Source organism: Euwallacea similis, chromosome 1, assembly GCF_039881205.1.
Source record: "Euwallacea similis isolate ESF13 chromosome 1, ESF131.1, whole genome shotgun sequence".
NCBI classification, from domain to species: domain Eukaryota; kingdom Metazoa; phylum Arthropoda; class Insecta; order Coleoptera; family Curculionidae; genus Euwallacea; species Euwallacea similis.
The window spans coordinates 2,580,896-2,598,833 of NC_089609.1; the positions used below are offsets into that span (position 1 = coordinate 2,580,896).

At 39.7% G+C, this 17,938-nt stretch overlaps 5 protein-coding genes across 5 annotated transcripts; 4 read left to right on the plus strand and 1 right to left on the minus strand.

The window, feature by feature from the left end:
• The first annotated feature begins 109 nt into the window (after positions 1–109).
• Positions 110–3,958, plus strand: D12 (YEATS domain containing 2 homolog D12). The gene is made up of 8 exons (XM_066391529.1): positions 110–277; positions 849–1,497; positions 1,551–1,696; positions 1,754–2,274; positions 2,344–2,706; positions 2,756–3,032; positions 3,168–3,408; positions 3,464–3,958. Exons 1-8 carry the CDS (start codon positions 169–171, stop codon positions 3,579–3,581), a joined length of 2,424 nt encoding a protein of 807 aa, XP_066247626.1. The 5' UTR covers positions 110–168; the 3' UTR covers positions 3,582–3,958.
• A 2,362-nt stretch (positions 3,959–6,320) lies between these two features.
• On the plus strand, positions 6,321–8,211 carry LOC136414703 (uncharacterized). The gene is made up of 3 exons (XM_066398879.1): positions 6,321–6,477; positions 7,341–7,555; positions 7,608–8,211. The coding sequence occupies exons 1-3, from the start codon at positions 6,466–6,468 to the stop codon at positions 7,996–7,998; spliced, it is 618 nt and encodes a 205-aa protein (XP_066254976.1). The 5' UTR covers positions 6,321–6,465; the 3' UTR covers positions 7,999–8,211.
• LOC136414715 (uncharacterized) lies at positions 8,192–12,068 on the minus strand. The gene is made up of 4 exons (XM_066398888.1): positions 11,937–12,068; positions 11,403–11,496; positions 8,798–9,041; positions 8,192–8,387 (listed from the first exon to the last, which is right to left on the minus strand). Exons 1-4 carry the CDS (start codon positions 11,958–11,960, stop codon positions 8,279–8,281), a joined length of 471 nt encoding a protein of 156 aa, XP_066254985.1. The 5' UTR covers positions 11,961–12,068; the 3' UTR covers positions 8,192–8,278.
• LOC136412407 (uncharacterized) lies at positions 9,235–11,479 on the plus strand. The gene is made up of 4 exons (XM_066395466.1): positions 9,235–9,907; positions 9,981–10,380; positions 10,435–11,036; positions 11,095–11,479. The coding sequence occupies exons 1-4, from the start codon at positions 9,235–9,237 to the stop codon at positions 11,394–11,396; spliced, it is 1,977 nt and encodes a 658-aa protein (XP_066251563.1). The 3' UTR covers positions 11,397–11,479.
• Positions 12,069–15,500: 3,432 nt separating the features above from the next.
• LOC136415155 (probable beta-hexosaminidase fdl) lies at positions 15,501–17,764 on the plus strand. Its single transcript, XM_066399606.1, has 2 exons — positions 15,501–15,653; positions 15,706–17,764. Exons 1-2 carry the CDS (start codon positions 15,532–15,534, stop codon positions 17,336–17,338), a joined length of 1,755 nt encoding a protein of 584 aa, XP_066255703.1. The 5' UTR covers positions 15,501–15,531; the 3' UTR covers positions 17,339–17,764.
• Positions 17,765–17,938: the final 174 nt, after the last annotated feature.

The window sequence follows — 17,938 nt, forward strand, 5'->3', positions numbered from 1 at the left end:
TTTCCACATTTTTCACAATACAGGAAATGTAGTTTATTTGGCAGCACTGCAGTAAATATCTAACCGAATTTAATGGTAGAATCTGAGTGACGAAAGACCGGACGCAACCGGAAGTGTGACATTTTGAGAAAATTCCCAAACAATTAGGTTAGGTTATTTTATAGTAAAATGGATGGTGATAATAATAAAAACAACGATAATATAAAAATTGAAATAGATCCCGACTATGAGACTACAAACACGGCTATTTGGAATGCCGAGCTGCAAGAGGAAGAGGGTGAGCAATTTACCAATAACTTCTAATGGGACCCTTTAAATTCATTGATAGAGGAGCCCTGGGAGGGCTATTGGGAGGGTTTTAGCAGTAAAAATTATGACGCGTAGAGCTAAAAGTTATTTATTGTACTAAAAAACATATAGAACTTGCCTCAATCTCCTCTCAGTCTTGTTTCATAAAATCAATAGTCTCAAATCATTCAGAAGGCCTGAAAAAGATTTCTGAAAAATACAGCAATCCTTAAGTTATTAAAAGCTGTTAATAACTAGTTTTCTTCAAAATACCTTAGAAATACCTCAACATACTTTGAGATACTTTGAAAATGTACATGAAACACCTTGACGATCTTTCCCTCACTCTGACCAATATATATAAATTAGTTCCTATATAGTCATCTACTTAAGAGCCAAATTATTAATGCCCTGTTAACTTTAGCTACACACTAATTTTCATAAAAATCACGAACCTGACAAAAACTTAGACTGTATTTTAACTTTTTTTTGGGAAATTAGCTAATAGTCAAATCTGACCCCACATTAGTTAATTTTGTCTTAAAACCTCCTACTTTCAGATAACCAACTAACAGAAACCAAACTTAGGAAAATAATACAAGAAGAATTTGACAAAGAATTGCAACAAAGACAGAAACAATTGGAAGAAATTGAAGAGATAGTATTTAAAGCACAAAAGCTTTTGCATGTGGTGCGCTATGTTTTGATTTCTTCATACTACAATTCAAAAGCCTTAGAAGCAGAGACAGCTTTGCCATCAGACCCCACCAACCTCTTGCAGGGTCAAAATCGAATACATCCTGCCCTCAAGAAGCTCTTAGGCAATAATGCCAATAACCTGAAATTTCTTGGGGGCCGCACTAAGAGAAAAGCTGCTCTTCCTAAGCTTGATCTAAAAACTGAGGCTAAGAAAATTAAACTTGAACCTAGTAATGAGATCAGTACTACCTCAACAATAAAATTAGCTGCTCCCAAGCAAGTAGATGAATTAGTGACTAATAGGACTAAAGTCCAACACAGGGTAGTCATAGGAAATATATCATATTTTAAAAAATCCTTAGAGCAGAATAATTTGACCCATAAATGGATGGTTTATGTGAAAATTTTTAAAGGCCCTTCTGGGGGAGCAGAAGTCACCAATCAGACTGTTAGTAAAGTGGTGTTTTATCTTCACCCATCTTACAAACCTCATGATGTAGTGGATATCAGGTAATCACCAGAATATGATTAATTTTCCTTTGCCAATACCCCTTTGTCTTTAGCCAACCTCCTTTCCATTTATCCAGGAGAGGTTGGGGGGAATTTCCTTTGAGAGTAAAAATTTATTTCAAAGCTCCCATGAATAAACCTGTGGATGTAATTCATCAACTGAAATTAGACAATACCTTTACTGAAAGACAGATGCTTGGTAATAATCATTTAATTATCAAAAAATACACTTGCACATATATTTTGTATCTTTTAGGAAATGAAACCACTATCCCTGTATTTTTATATGATGACTCAATATATAAGTCAACAGCTGAAGTCTTCAACGAGAAACAGCAACTTCCTAGCATCAGTCAAGCTAATAATGTTCTCGGCATAAGCTCCTTGGAAAACATAGCTATACCTGCGAGCTCCCTTTCGGGTAGCCAAATTTTTAGCATTAATCCTGTAAAAATCGAAATTACTGATAGTTATGATCACGACTATTGTAATGATACTATAAACTTCCTAAAGCAAAAACCTAGTGATCATTTCAAAAGAGAAATAACGGAACTGGAAGTTTCCAATCAGGGCGACATTTGCTTACTTGATCACTCCTACAGTATAACTTCGGATAAGGAGTGCCAGACAAGTCCTAAGAAGAATAAATCTCCTGTTAAGCAGGCTTACAATGAGTTGATTTACGGTTTAGGACCGCATTACTTAGACCCTGTTAGATGCAGAGCTAGAAGCGTCAGGCCTAAGATTATCGAGAAGGTTAGCGTCAGTCCCGAAAAGGTAGGGATAAACGTTATGAGTTATGAGTGACTTCAAGGGTGGTTCCGCAATGTTTTTATTTACTTTTAGAACGCTAATTCTATTCTAAAAGTACTGAAGACTGTAACAGGCCAATCCATCCGTTTTTTACCGGAAAGCTTCAATCAGGTTCTATTTAACAATGGCGGTATTATTTCAGTTAAAATCTTGAAGTCTCCCAGCGTTGAAGGGTTGAAACCTGTGAAGAAATTATTTGGTAATAAGCATGAGTTATTGAAGCTGCCAGAGTATAAGTTCAAAAACATGGGTGAAGCCTTGCCTTATCTCTTTAAAAGAGTCCCTTTGTGGACTCAAGAGGCCCTCAATGAAGATTACAAGTGTACCTATCCATTTACGGCCTGCTCAAGAGAAGAGTATTATTCGTGGAACATTGGCAAGAGATTAGCTGCGGAGGTGAGTAGTTTATATTCATTCCTGGGGAGATTTACAAGGAACTTTTTAGTGGTCAAGGGCCAAAACTATCAAGCGAATAGTGTCCAGAGAGCCTTTCAGCAGGCAATGGTCCACTAAAGCCATAGTGATGTATGGAAGATCACATCTGTACACTCCAGTAGTGGCGAGTTATAAACTATTTGAGAAAGAGTCTCAGGAAAAACGGTTGATTCTGGATTGCTATCAGGGCAATTCACATCGGAATGGGCATTTAGTTTATCCGCATTCAAACGGGGATGAACAAAATATTAATATAATGAGTGATTCTCCTAAAAAATCTGTGATAGGTGAATATCTGCAGATAGCAGAGCCTTACTCTTTTTTCTTACCAGTTACGACGAACTTATACGTTAAACGTTAACTGACATTGTGTATAAGAAGCATCTTGCGGCTCTTCAAAACTGTAATATTTATTATTTTAGATCGTGTAAACGCAAACGCAGTAACCAACTGCATTGACATATCTGACAAAAACCTCTCCCAGGAGTGCGTATTCGTTAAAGAAGCAGCTTTAGATGTGGGGGTGTTGTTGAAACCTGAAGTTTTAGTTCCTGGTGTGTCGATGAACGCTTCGGAAAGACTGATGTTTGAGGCCGTTAAAAGTTTCGCAGAAAATGTCATTCGCAGATCTAGGAATAGTTTGATATGCAGACGGGGTTATAAGTGAGTTTTTGAGAGTTGTAAACGAGGGAAAAGCTTGGAATTGTGTGAATTTTAGGGATGCAATGTCGGAAGCTACAATACTAGATGTGAGGAATGCATTGGAAGAGAGGAAGGAATTTGAAGCGATAAAAAAATTTAAGGAGAATAAGAAGACGGTGGACTTTTTCTCCTGAAATGTTTAATCAGAAGACTGTTAATATTTAAATAAAATTGTAGCGTCGCCTACGAAACCTGTATACTTAAGTTTGGAATTTTGCGTCTTTACCCACAATTAGGAACAATATACTTAATATCAGGCAAAACTGACACCAATTTATTAGAAAGGAACAAGTGTGATATAGGTGAACGCTAAAAATTCCATACTTGAACTATTTCTTGCAGGAAACAAATCTTCTATTCAAGTAAACCCGTATACATTTTAATTTTAAGGCTCTATATTAATTATCAAGACAGGATTTGTTGTACATTGGAAATTTTATGATCAGGTTAAAATTAGTAACCGACCACTTTTTACTTTATTTGTTGAATATATGATGTGATATTCCATTAAGACATGCGTTTAATTTCCTTGAAAATCCTCTCGTTCCTTTTTTAAATGTAAGTAAGCTATTTTATGATGATATGTTCAAAATTTTGTTCAGTCTCTGCCCCTTTCTTATAACGTTTGTATTTAAACCGTTCGTAAGTCGGAATTTGAAATTATTGGCTGCAACATTTTTTATTTTCCCTGGCATTCTGGACCGCAGCTTCTCTTTCAAGTTAGTGGGTTGACTTTAGAAGGCCCCACCCTCAGGGGGCGGTACGGTCGCTTTAGGTATACAACCTTTCATTTTTAGAGTCACGAAGCCATTTACGCAGAAACTCCTAAACCTTTATTTTTAGCAATTTTCTTATGCCAAACAAAGACTTTTTTTATGGGACGCTCAGAATCATAAATTTATTCTAATATGACTTCAATGTAATATCTTAAGTACTCTCTCCACAGGATGCATTTATGAGGTACGTTCAATTAAATGGTTTAATCAACATCCTATGTTTACGGTTCACTGCCTATTAGTATTATTTTTAATGCGTTATAAAAAATTGCAACCTCTTTCCATTTTCTATGGAAAGGTCCTCTTGAATTTAGGCCTGAATTGAGCAGGTTTCAACATGAAAAATTGATCAAATAGATACAAAGGAAACTGATAATGTAGCACCTGCTGATGATAATCATTCCTCGAAGAGTATTTAAGGTGTGACAGCCAAATTCCGGCTTTTTTTACCGGATCGCCTTAATAATTCCTGTATCGACCTCACATGTAAAGGTTAATACTTTCTGCACAGGTACCACCAGTCAAAACTGCTAATAATTTATTCCGGAAGTAAATATGGTTCAAGTAAGAATATCGTAAATTGATTTTTTTAGCGTTTACGCAGAGATAGATGCAATGAATATGAAGTGATGAAATCATAAAAAGGACATTTTGTACAGGATGAGTCATGAAGAATTGTACATACTTTTACCATGAAACAAGATTATTAAGGGGAATATCGAATGAGTATTAAAAAATTGCTGGCATTTTTTGTTGTTATTATATAGGGAGTTTTACACATTTTGTCGAAAAATGGGTTTGGCTATAACTTTGTAATGCTAGTTTACTTTTTTTTCATTTTCTGGTGAAAGAGTATACTGTTGCGTATGAATAAGATAATGTGAAAATTCGAATACAGGTTGATCCTTTTGGTTCGGAAAAAACCTACTAAATTTTTTGAAGCCGGTCCTGGTTTTTTAAAACTCTGATACATTATCTTACTCATACACAACTGTGTACTCTTTCACCAAAGAATGAAACAAAGCAAACTGGCATTACAAAGTTATATCCAAAATAATTTTTTGACAAAATATGTAAACCACCCTGTATAATAACAACAAAAAAAGCGAACAACTTTTTAATGCTCATTCGATATTCTTCTTAGTAAACTTGTTCCATGGTAGAAGTATGTACGGTTCCTCGTGACTTCCCCTATATAATACAACACCCGGTATATTATGCGAATTTGTAAATATGTTAGGTAGGGGAGAATGGTGCACGCTGGGACCTGACTTGGTAAAAGTCATGTCTATAGTGCTTAATGGGACACCACAAAATGGTGTCTGTTAGGACCTGTTCAAATTTGCACTGCTTGACCGTGACGGGGGTTTGTAAGAAGAGAAAAAAGTTTTTAAAAAAGTCTCTTACGACTTTCAGTAATAAGAAAAATACTGTTTATAATTCATACGGAAAGTATTTTTCTCGCAATCGATTGCAATCGCATGCGGAAATCTTCTGTACTTGTTAAGAAAATCATTATTTCAAATGCAATCAAGACACAGATCAAATACAAAGGAATCTGATAACATGGCACCTGCTAATGATGGCTGTTCATCGCAGAATAGCTAAGGCGTGGCACCCAAATTCCAGCTTCTTTACCGGATTGCCTTAACAATTCCGGTATCGGCATCACACGTAGAGGTCAGTACTCCGTGCGCGGGTACCACCAGTCCGGAATAGCTTATTCGGGAAGTAAATGTGGGACATCATAAGCTAAAATTTTTTGCGTTAGATGTAGATACAGTGAATATAAAGTGATAAAACCACGAAATGGTGTATTTGTTTGCTTCACTTTCATTTTAGCTACTTTTGCGTAAACGTTAAAAATTCCAAACTGAAAATCTTCCTTTCAATCAAACCTCAAGGATATGATTGAAAAACAGGACCTGCAGGGTCTAAGGAGCTCGGTTAACACCCGGAACTACCGCCCATCAGAGAGTTTTCAGCCCAAGTCGGAAAGTGAAATCGTAATAATATACTGGTACTATAGCTTTCATATGGGTTCCGCAATACTCCCGCACTATTTACTTCAAGAACCGACGGTACCAGAACTCGTTCAGTTCTTAGGGAGTGTTGTTGCCAGGGTCGCACTCGCTCCAAGGTTGTTTCGACGTATAAAATCTAAAGGCAGGGGACTGGGGGGCAGTAGTTGGTCCTAGTGCTCAGTGGGGTCTAGTTTTGCTTGGTTTTCCCGAAAAAAAAAATGAAATTTTTAGTGAGTATTCATGGTTTGTTACTAATTGAGTAGAGATATTGAGGAAGGATCGAGAGGATTCTTTTCGAATTTGCTAGTTTTCTTGATTTTGGTTTATAACGATTCCCTTTAGATCTTATTGAGGAAGCAGAAACCGTCATATAATGGCACAGATTTTGATGATAGTTTTTGGCACGATTGTTTTGTTTGGATAGTTTTCTTCAAAATCTTGCTGCTAGTGAGTATAGGTAGAGAAAGTCTGCTTTATTATAGGCCTCTTTCAATTAAATTAAAAAATATTTGTTTGTTGAATCATTTTTTAGTTTGTTTCCTCCGTATTAAGTTTTTAGTCATTCAAAAATTTTCACCAAATTTCATTCCCTTGAACTGTCCTCTTCTGAACCCCTTTGGCCACTTCCCTCCCTACCAGCAAAGTGGCTTGCGCTCCACCCTTCAAGTTCCTACCACGTTTGTCTCAAAACTCACCTTACCGAGACCCATAATACCTACATACCCACAATTCAGGAAGCATTTTTTTGGTTGGAACCCACTCAGCCAGCCAAGGCCGACCGGTGAATGAAATCTGAAAGACAAATGTCTCGTGCTCTCTGGTGTTTAATCCGTATGCGCTATTATTATACACACGTTATAAACGGTAAACGACAAAAAACCAATGACTAAATTCAATTAAGCACTATATGGACAAAGTTCGTGCAATTAGTCGGCAGTTTTGCTGCACCCAGCCTTAATCTATTCAAGAATTCCCTGAGATTGGCTTAACCTTTTGTCTGACCACCATTTGCATAAATCGTGCATTGGATAATGCAATTACCAAGGTTTCGTAATAATATTTAGGACGTATTTGAGTCTGACTTCTTCTTCAGGTCGCTCTATCGTGCGTATTGGGGCTGGCCATGGGCCAAGGCTACCAAGGCGACCCCAGGACTGCCGCCATTGTAGCCGAGCAGAGGTACCTGGGAGGAGACGGCCGCTTTGGCGCCACCTATACTCAAGAGGACGGAGTCAATTTTAAAGAGGAAAGTGAGGCTGACGGTACCCGCAGGGGCAGCTATTCCTATGTGGACCCCAACGGCCAAAGGTCACTAGTTCCTGTATAATCATAGCACATCATTTTTGGGATGGTTTTACAGGCACACAATCAGCTACACTGCGGGCAAGCACGGATTCATGGCAACCGGTGACGGAATTCCTCAGCCGCTCCCCACGACCTTACCTGTAGCTCCGCAGCCCCAATACCAGCCTCAAGCCCAGTACAATCCCCCAGACTACCGCCCTCCCCAACCTCAGCCTCAGTACAATCCTCAGCCTCAATACCAACCGCAACCCCAGCAATATCAACCTCAACCTCAATATCAACCACAACCACAATACCAACCTCAACCCCAGCAATATCAGCCTCAATACAGGCCTCAGCCCACGACTTATTCGACCACCCCAGCTCCTCACAGGTTTTACCCGCCAGGTAAACTGTCTTTGAACAGATCTCCTGATGGTTTCAGCTACTCCTTCAACAAGGCTTAAATTTAGTATTAGTTTTGTATTTTTTGTGCGTTTGGTTACTAATTCGCTATTAGAGTCTTTTGTGTGTTACGGTGAAAAATAACTATATTTGGGGTTATTAATTTATTGTTATATATGAAGATGTGATGTGAGACTGAACTGGGGCAGAACTTGTGTAATTTGGTTTCGTTGAGTGAGGAGGGGCAAATAAATGTTGAACTATGTATGAATTTACTCGTAAACTTTAATAAAACATCTATTTTGCTCCTTTATTGTTGCTATTAATTAATAAGCGAAGGACTCAGTGCACCTCATTGTAGCCAGCTGCGTCATACTGCGGCCTGGTATAGGAGGCCGGAGGCCGGGTTCTTGGGCGGTACTCTTGAGGGGGCTGGTACGGTTCTGGAGGTCTATAAAGAGAACCATACTGTACACGCAACATTTCACCTCGAAAATCAGCCCTCTTATCAGAACATTAATCAAAGAACGTGCAAACTCGTTTCATATACCCTCAAAACTAAATCTCCTCAAATCGGATTTCGTTGGGTAATGTCCACCTATTACCAGGGCCGGCCTTAGCAAATCTGGCGCAATGAGCGAAGTTTTTAATTGCCGCCCCTCTATCCCCGAGGAAAAGTGCAGTCCTGGAAGGCCCCCCACACAGGGCGGTCCCCGTACCCCCCTCAATAAGGTTGGTACTGTCTATGCCCAGGATCATTCCGACACTTAAAATTTAGTGAAGCTATTATGAATGTCACATTCGCTCCTCAGAAGGTCCCTTTTTACTCTCCATAAGCCGGTAATTAAACATTTCCCCTACCTGTAAACTGGCGGTTGATTTTTATTCGGACTCTGAGGTGGAGCATCATATTGAGGAACTCTGTAGAGAGGGGGCTGTTCCTGAGCTGCAGCAGGCCCGTTTCGAGCTCCTGCGAAATAATTGAAATTCACCTTAAGCCCCGTGGGGTCTTTGTACGAATAGGCGCCCTGGATGAATCCTGACGGGTCTCCTTGAGCCGCATGAGAGATGCCGTCTTCGGTCCTATACTGGAAGCCAAAAGTCCCTTGAAAAGACGTTTAATTAGGTCAATGCAGGTGCAGCAATACATTTAAAATTGTTTTCATGTTTCACATTTGCAGACATATTACACATAGAGAGATCGTAATCGATTTTACTTAGTGCCATTACACGCGAGCATTGTCGCGACCTACACGGTTTGTAGAAGATTGAACGTTTGACTACATAGTCAGCCAGGCATGGAATTGCTAATACTACTCCTGCTTTTGATTTATGTTAGTTGTCTATCATCGGGCATAGTGACACCTTCAAATCAGCCTACCGAAACTGCAGAGAAATGCCTGGAGCAGGCCTCATTGCAGGCCTACGACTTCATACTAAGCAAGAAGAACTTTCACACTCAGTTCCTTCTGACCTTCGTGACGACGCTCAGCTTATCTGGTCCGGGACTTCAGATCCAAGATGAAACACTGAAAAACCTACACAAACAAGGATTGTGGTCTATAGAAATTTTCCAAAATGAAAGAAGGGACTTTGTTGCCTATTCAGAAAATTGCAACGAGGACTCTCCCATTGAGGCGTGCGTTAAGCAATCAGTAATGCCTTTTAAGACACATTTATACGTGATGATTGTAGAAAGTTTAGAGATGCTTCGCAAGCAGATTAATCTGATATCGCAGTCGTCGACTTTCAATGTAGATGCGTTATTTATTCTCTATTTATCCCATAGCAAAGCAACAGCTGAAGAGACCTTCCACATTTTGTACCACCACTCAGTACGGTATTTGTTAGTTATGATTCAGGGAAATTTAGGGTTCCAATACCATGTGGTTCGAATGGAGAATTATGGGGATGGCGCGTGCTTCTCCAGCTCCAGCTTTAACGTTTTTGTGGCCGCTACATGCGAAAATGGTGAGAAAACGTACAAAGAAAGTGCATTCGCCATGTCAAGAAAAAAGAAACGCTTCCTAAAACATCAATTTAGGTCAACTCAATTTACTACGTCAACCAGATCTTAACATTTTCAATGAACTGGCCCCCAAAGACTACAAGGGATGCACTTCCAACGTGCACGCCCTACCCTACAAGCCCTTCGTAATCAACCCCACCTCGGGAATGGAAGTGGACATCATTCACGATATCATCGGCAAAACCCTTAATATATCCTTTTCCGTCACTCTGTACCGGAACGAGACTTTGGAGCTGGGTGAGGAAGCTGCTGATGGTACTTGGACCGGGTTTCTGGAGCCCATTTTTAGTCGATGGCATTTGGGTATAGGCAACATTCCCCCAGAAACCAAACTGACCCAAGATTTTACCTATAGCGTCGCCTATAACTGGAACCAGAACGTTTATGTGGTTCCAATTTCAGCTTTGGTTCCCGGGTAAAAATGATTTTCTTGTGCACCTAAAATTTTAACATATTCTTGAAATTATAGCTGGAGGGTGCTAATGGCAATCTTCACAGTTGAAATGTGGGGGATTTGTTTTGCTGGATTTATCAGCTTCGCCATTGCCTGCTATTTGTTTAAATCTATCGAAGAAATTGAGGCCTTCCAATCATTTTTAAGCAGCTTTTTTGTGGCGTTTCAAGTCATTTTAGCTCACCCCTTGCGTGTGCTCCCAAAAAGCACATTCACCAGAGTATTCTTCGTTGGAATGGCCTCTTTGGCAATTATCCTCAATTGCATCTACACGTGTAGTTTGATTTATTTCTTGCAAAATCCCATAAGAGAACACCAGATTTCCACCCAAGAGGAAATAGTGGATCATTTGGTTGTGGGAGGTTCCCCAAAATACAAGGAAATGTTTGAATCGGAGGGCCCTAAGGAAATTTTAGACTCATTCGAGACTGTGGCCGAAGATTTGGACTCGCAAACTTATTGGCTGAAGAAAGTGGCAAATCAAAGGAACATTTGCACTATCGGAGTGAATACCAATATCCTCTATATGCTTTCCCATGATAGCCCCATAGTTACGGACTATCAGGGAAGACCTAAGGTCTTCGTGTTGAAGAAACCCTTAAGAACCCAACCTGCAAGTTCTCATTTTTACCTCTATAACACCAGTAATTATTTTAATATGGTTTTTTTAGATAGGAATTCTAATGAGACAGGGCAACTTCCTGGAAGCACCGGTCAACCATATAATCCAGAAACTGCTCTTGGAAGCTGGATTGTACAATCGAATTTCCAAAAAGTATACCGATAATTCTAATTTCGGTGCTAACAACACCAGTTTCGACGACGCAGGCAATGAAGAAGAGGATAGCGAAGATAGAGTCGCCCTATCTAACAACAATCTACAAGGGGCTTACGCCATCTTAGCTCTAGGGCTTATAGGCGGGTCCGTAGTGTTAATCGTAGAGTTTGTTTATGTTCATTTGTTCAACGAGGTTTAGACGTACCATCCACTTTGGGTTCCAGCCTAGAATCTTGAATGATCGAGGGGTTGAAGCCCGACTGACCGGAGACTGCTGCAACTGAGAGGAAGTACAAAATCTGAAAGGAAAATTTGCATAATGTAGAGATAAAAATAGCTGCGTTTTATATGCGACATATTACATGGATATAAATCCTTGAATAAGAATGGAAAAAAATGCATTGAAATGTACATAAATACCACTGAGTCGATGTTTAATTGGGACATGTGAACCGCAGTCAGGGGACTAATCGACATTCTTGAGACATAAAGTGTTTATTTTATATTTTATTGGTGATATTTCGATGAATTGAAACCCGTAAAAATCGCCTGCAAAAAGGGGTTCAGGGGCAGAAACCACCCTGGAACTCCATGCCGGCATTCGATTTATATGGAAAATGGCATGCTTAATTTGATTTTGAATTGGAATGATTGAATTGGAAAATGACCGATTTTTTCTAGGTTTTTAGCGTAAAAACTGTGCAAGACCGATAGGAATTGGATACATGGAGGAACTTACTAAAATGCATTTAAGCCCGCACATTCTGACAAATCACTACCGCACCGAAATCAACCGTTCTTCGTAAGTCACCAAGTTGAGACAACCAACAATGTTTATATACCGTTTGTGACTACCTGGACACACCCTTTATGCGGCGCTTGAGATGTCGGAAAAGCATTCCTGCATCCTGCATAATGTAATTTAAACTGCGATTTGCATTTTTACGCGACCACACTATTTATGAGTCTCCCACAAGGATTAAGCCTGTGTTTAGGTTTTTTTTGGAAAGCGTAAAATCGACATTTTTTAAGTTTGCCCAAGAAAAATAAATAGCGAAGAATGGCTACAATGAGGCAGTCGCATGTTGGGCCCGCAATGGTTCTGACATATGCACACACGCATTCATTCCTATGGCAGGCTTAAGATCACAGCTGTGTCGATTCTACCCTCTATTATTGAGGATCTACACAGATAAAGAGGGATGGGATGCCGCATCGACCGTTCGGGCATCGATACGTCTGGGAGCTCTCTTGAAAAAACCCGCGGAAAATTAATTCGGAAAATAACATCCGCCATTTTGTCAGGATTTCTGATTCCGCGTTTCTCTTCGTGCGCTCTTCAGTAAATCCCAGTGGTTAAAATCGATGGTCTAGCCCATCTCTAAGGGATAAGATAATCTCCCCTCAGAAACGACGTCAAACATTCAACGAGAGGTATTTCAGTGACAGGATCAAATAGAATAATGAAGTTTAGTACAGAATGACCTGCCTTTTAGGCACTGTATTATTAAGCCATACATTATCCGGGACGACAGCAAAACCGGCTATTAGAATGGTCTTTTTCCGAGGGAGGGGGCCGGATTTGTTGCGATTCCAAAGGGCGATGAATCAATTAATTCAAAGCCGCCATCTTCGTGGCATTGTGACCGCAGACGAGCGATGACAAATTGATTCAGGGGTGCCCCTCAGGTCTCCTCTTTCATCCTACCGGATCATGTTTTCACAGATAACAATTTGTCTTAATTATCGGTCTTCAATTCCCTGAAGATTACTTATGTACCTGCTTAGTTTCGGGGGTGTTGTTGTCTTTTGATTTTGAGCATTATAAAAGAACAGGAAGTTTTTTGTTGCGGCGAGCTTTAAGCTCTCAAAGGTAAACCTCTTAAAAACATAGGGGATTTTGCATGTTGGCCACAACAAGGTAGTTTCACGCTCAAATGGGTTTACCATAGAAGGCAACTTCAGTGGAGCCGCCTGATGCTTAAAACCCTTCTTAATTAGTGTAGTTGCCTTAAGTTTACTTAAGCGCAATAGCATGGACAATCTTAACTGCTGGTGTGTGCTCTTCAAAGCCTCAGTTGTTCAGAATAAGACAGTTGCAGTAGAAATAGCGCGAAAAAAATTAAATATAACAATTAAAAAGTTTAGTTAGTAAATAAATAAAACGGTTGTTAAACATTGATTCGGAAGCTCCCTAACCTCCAAACTAAAATGGGTCGGTGCACCATCATGTATGACCCACATTTGGGTTCTGCAAGGAATTGGTACCCCTTCCAACAGAACTGGAAGCTTCGCTTTTTGGTTCGAAGATAGAAGTACGAAGTTTTAAACATTTTTACTCTAGGCATACGTGAGGAAAACATAAAATATAAGAAAAAATGTGGAATTTTGCCGCCCTGTATATCTAAAATGGGGAGTTTTTGACCATGGGTCTATTAGCATGTTTTTATTATTTTGCATAATATTATGGCTTCCTGAAATATCTCCATGATGACATGTTACACCCCGTATACTATTATTTTTGGGGAGTTTTAGATTCATCAGTCATTGCCCAACTTTGCCTCAGTTTGAATCTTTTGTCCTGTAAAGATAGTTTTTACAGGTAGCGAATTTGTCTCTTAAACAGCAACATCTTTCACAGGTAAATTGGTTACCTTTTCTACCTATTGAGATCAGGACAAAGCATGGGCTTGCCTCCGTATTAACTTCTTCTTATCGGCGTCTGTTGTTGGGTGTACTAAACATCTTAACAAACTGAAGCCGTTTTACGAGCGTTGATAGTCGCAAACCTGCCCTCGGTAAAGAGAACTACACACGTACTTTCTTAAAATAAATTTAAATTTTGAATTTAAACATTTAAACAAATGAAAAAAAATTAAATTAATCGTGCTTCACCACCCTAAAATTCCCACAAAACCATCTCATAATCACGCGCAACTGTTGTCAATCAAAATATGTCACCATAAACCGGGGCTCAATTATTAATTGTCCCCATGAATACGACATGCGTTTGGCCCTTTACAAAGGAGGGGGCGCAGGACGGTCCTGACAATGGAATTGCGGCTTTAAAAAAGGGTTTTGAAATAATAACTGCATCAGTTAAGAGATTAAGTTTCAATTGCCGGATTTGAATTTATTTTTCTTCGATTTTTGATAGACAATGCGGAAGAGTTGGCGGGCCCTCACATTCGTTCTGTAGTGCAGGGGTCAGTTCGACGTCCAATTTTTGATTTTGGGAGCGCCGCAAACTGCATTTTCAAAGCTTCGGGACCTCAACTGAGGCATCCAATCCAATACTGGACATATATTCATCAATTAACATCAACGGATAAAACTTAAATGGTAGTTTTAACGGGATTTAGCGTCAAATTTATCTGGACAATATGGTGGATGCCGTTGCCAAGCCAAATTTCCAAATTTTCAAAACCCTCATATTTCCTATTTTTCTTTGGTTTAATCCCGCGTTCGCCTTCGAGCTGTTGACACAAAATCAGTATTTTGCAAATGGTAATTTGCCTCAACTACTGCCCTTCGAACACAAACCCGGGGGCAAGTGGGCCTTTAAAATAACAGGGGTTCCGCAGCTTTTTAAGTACAGAGAGTTTAGTTCGGGATTATCTTGTGAATGGACGCCCATCAGGCCCAACGGGCTCGGCCTCAGTGCAGTAGGTAGAATAGAATATACAGAAGGATAGAAGAGAGGAAACTATAATTGATTGCAAGATAATTTGAAAGGGCGCGCCTGTGGCTCCGGAGGCTTAAAATTATAGCAAATCCTCCCTTGCTGTAAAGCCAACGCCCGGGGCGTTATGGCAACATTGTTCAATTGTTGGAGGCAAATGCGGTTTAACCAGTGGATTTCTTGGCAAACTCAGATAATTAAGACATATTTTAAGCGGGAAATGTGGCCCGACTACAGGTGGGCACTCCAATGGGATAAATCTGTTGCAAATTTAAAACAATACTCAATTCAGAAGTATAACTTTAAGAGGGCAATTACGAGGGGCAATACGAGCCCTTAAGACGGGCATTGTGCGGAGTTTCTTTGCATTGCATTGGAGTTTCTTTGCATTGAGACTTCACATTGCGGTAAGTTTGTCGCAATGTGAAGCATGGGGAAGCGGTTATTTATAACTTACCCTATAAACGATGCCGTAATCAATTGGGAATTAAACCAAATATCAATTACTGATGCTACCTTATGTTGATTCTAAATCGCACTTCTGTTCGAAACTTATCTGAAATTAGAAATAAATTGATAAGATAAGAAAGTTTTAACGGTTAGTAGCAACTGACAATAGAAACTGTTCGAGGTGCTTCTTCATGTCGTTTTGATGCAGTTCAATGCAATGAAGGAACTAGCCTTCTTGTTGATGTTTAGTGTTGTGCTTTCAGTTTTTGTGATTTCCATAATCTGCAAAGATGAAAACGTGCAGAAATCAATAGATGATAATCAGTAAGTAGCTCTACGAACCATTACTAATCCTCGTTACGTTTATCCTTATCAGGCTGAAGGCGTTTTCTAATAAGTGGATTTGCAACAGCAACAAATGTGAGAAATCCGGATATAAGGACGGCATTTCTTTGACTACCTGCAACATGCTGTGCGGGGATTCTCCCCCATTGTGGCCTAAACCCGCACAACTCTCAATTATGAACAAAAATTCTTCTACTTTCTTAAAAGAGCACATCGTTCTGAAGATTCATTCCCCTGAAGAAGCTAAACCTGGCCTAGAGGAGTTAAGCAACATATTTCTAGACACTTTAGTTGACGGAGAGAAATATCGTCTAATCAACGAAGAAGGACAGATAGTCAAGCTGAATTTGCATATCAAATACCATATCACCAGGCCTTTATCAACCACCAATGAGAGCTACATCCTGTATAGTCAAAATATTAACGATTTTGTGGCAATAAACATATTTGCAGATAATTATTTTGGTGCTCGCAATGGACTCGAATCTCTGATGCAGCTAATTTGGTATGATAACATCAAGAAGAGGTATAGGATTCTCCATGACATAAAAATCACTGATCAGCCAAAATTCAGCCATCGAGGCCTCCTCTTAGATTTATCAAGACATTATTTCCCTATAGCCCTCCTCAAGAGAGCAGTAGATGGAATGGCAGCCTCTAAACTCAACGTCTTGCATCTACACATCTCTGACTCATCTAGTTTTCCCTTGGTGCTGCCCCATAACGCGGATATGGCCTTCGAAGGGGCCTATGACGAGAATTCCAAATATACCGCTGATGATATTAGAGATCTGGTGGAGTATGCCAGAAAGAGGGGGATCAGGACTGTTATGGAGGTGGACGCTCCTAGTCATGTGGCTCCGCATGGTTGGCCTAAAGGCGAAGTCTTATGCGACGATCCTGATCTGTTCAAAGCTACATTAAACCCGGATAATCCTCACACTTTGGACACTCTTCAGAGTGTCTATGAAGATTTGATCAGTCTTGGGGCTGACACTGAGACTTTTCACATAGGAGACGATGAGGTCGTTACGAGTTGTTGGAGAAATACTGAAGCCGCTAAAAATGGGGATTTAAACGGAGTTTGGGTGGATTTTAGCAATAAAATGATAGATAGACTCCGACTGGCCAACAATGGTAGTTTTCCCAAAAACATAGTCTTATGGTCGAGTCCATTAACTGACAACCACTTACAATCTCTCTCTAACCAGCAGCAGCTGGTAGTGCAGTACTGGTTCGGGAAATTTCACCATATTTTAGATACAGGCTACAAGATAATATTTTCTACAGTTGGAGAATGGTATTTGGACTGTGGCTTCGGTCCATGGAGAAAACAGCAGCAAAAGGGTTCTTGCGAGCCCTACACCGACTGGAAAAAATTCTACAAATACAGACCATGGAAGGACTATGCTACACACATTCACCAAGTACTAGGGGGCGAAGTCTGCCTCTGGACTGAGCAAGTTAGTCCTGATGACTTGGAAACTAGATTATGGCCTAGAACTGCAGCTTTCGCAGAAAGACTCTGGAGCGATCCAGAAGTTTTCGACCAAGATGATGTTTACAGAAGGATCGATTTTCACTCAAGAAGGCTGAAGGCGAGGGGGTTGAGGGTGGCTGCAATATGGCCTCAAATATGCTCGCAATTCCCAGAGAGGTGTTGATGAAATTATGGTATTATTTATTTATGTGTCGACATATATATGGGTATAATTCTTTTTTTAACGATCATTCAAGCATATTCATGTTCTTCCTGTACGTCTATAATGGAATTTGCAGGGGAATTTAAGTGGTTCTATTGAATTGAGTACGTAGTGTTTGGTAAACCCGCCGCACATGGTGCGAAGAGCACTCGAAAACGCAACATATAGAGTTTATTTTTTAATTCACTGCTTCAGGTTTCACGGAAATATTAAGCACCCGCATGGTGATCTATCATCGAATATTCCCGTGAGAATTCTACTCTTCTTTCTTGCCTTCTTTACACATTTCGTTAGTCGCTTTCTTCAATCGATCCTATAGGATGCGGTAATAAAGTTATTAAATTTAAAAAAAAGTTTGCGCTGTTGGGCAATAAAAATAACTCTGTATAGATGTGTTTTCATTCTGAAATTTGATCCGGAATAGCATGTGCTTAAAGCCACAAAAGGGAGAAACTCCAAGAATATTTGCAACTCTCCAATTGAAGTGCTTAAAATGCTGTAGTTTTTATTGCGAAAGAAGCATTTTCATGAAATTTTAACTATTTTGTAGTAAAAACAATT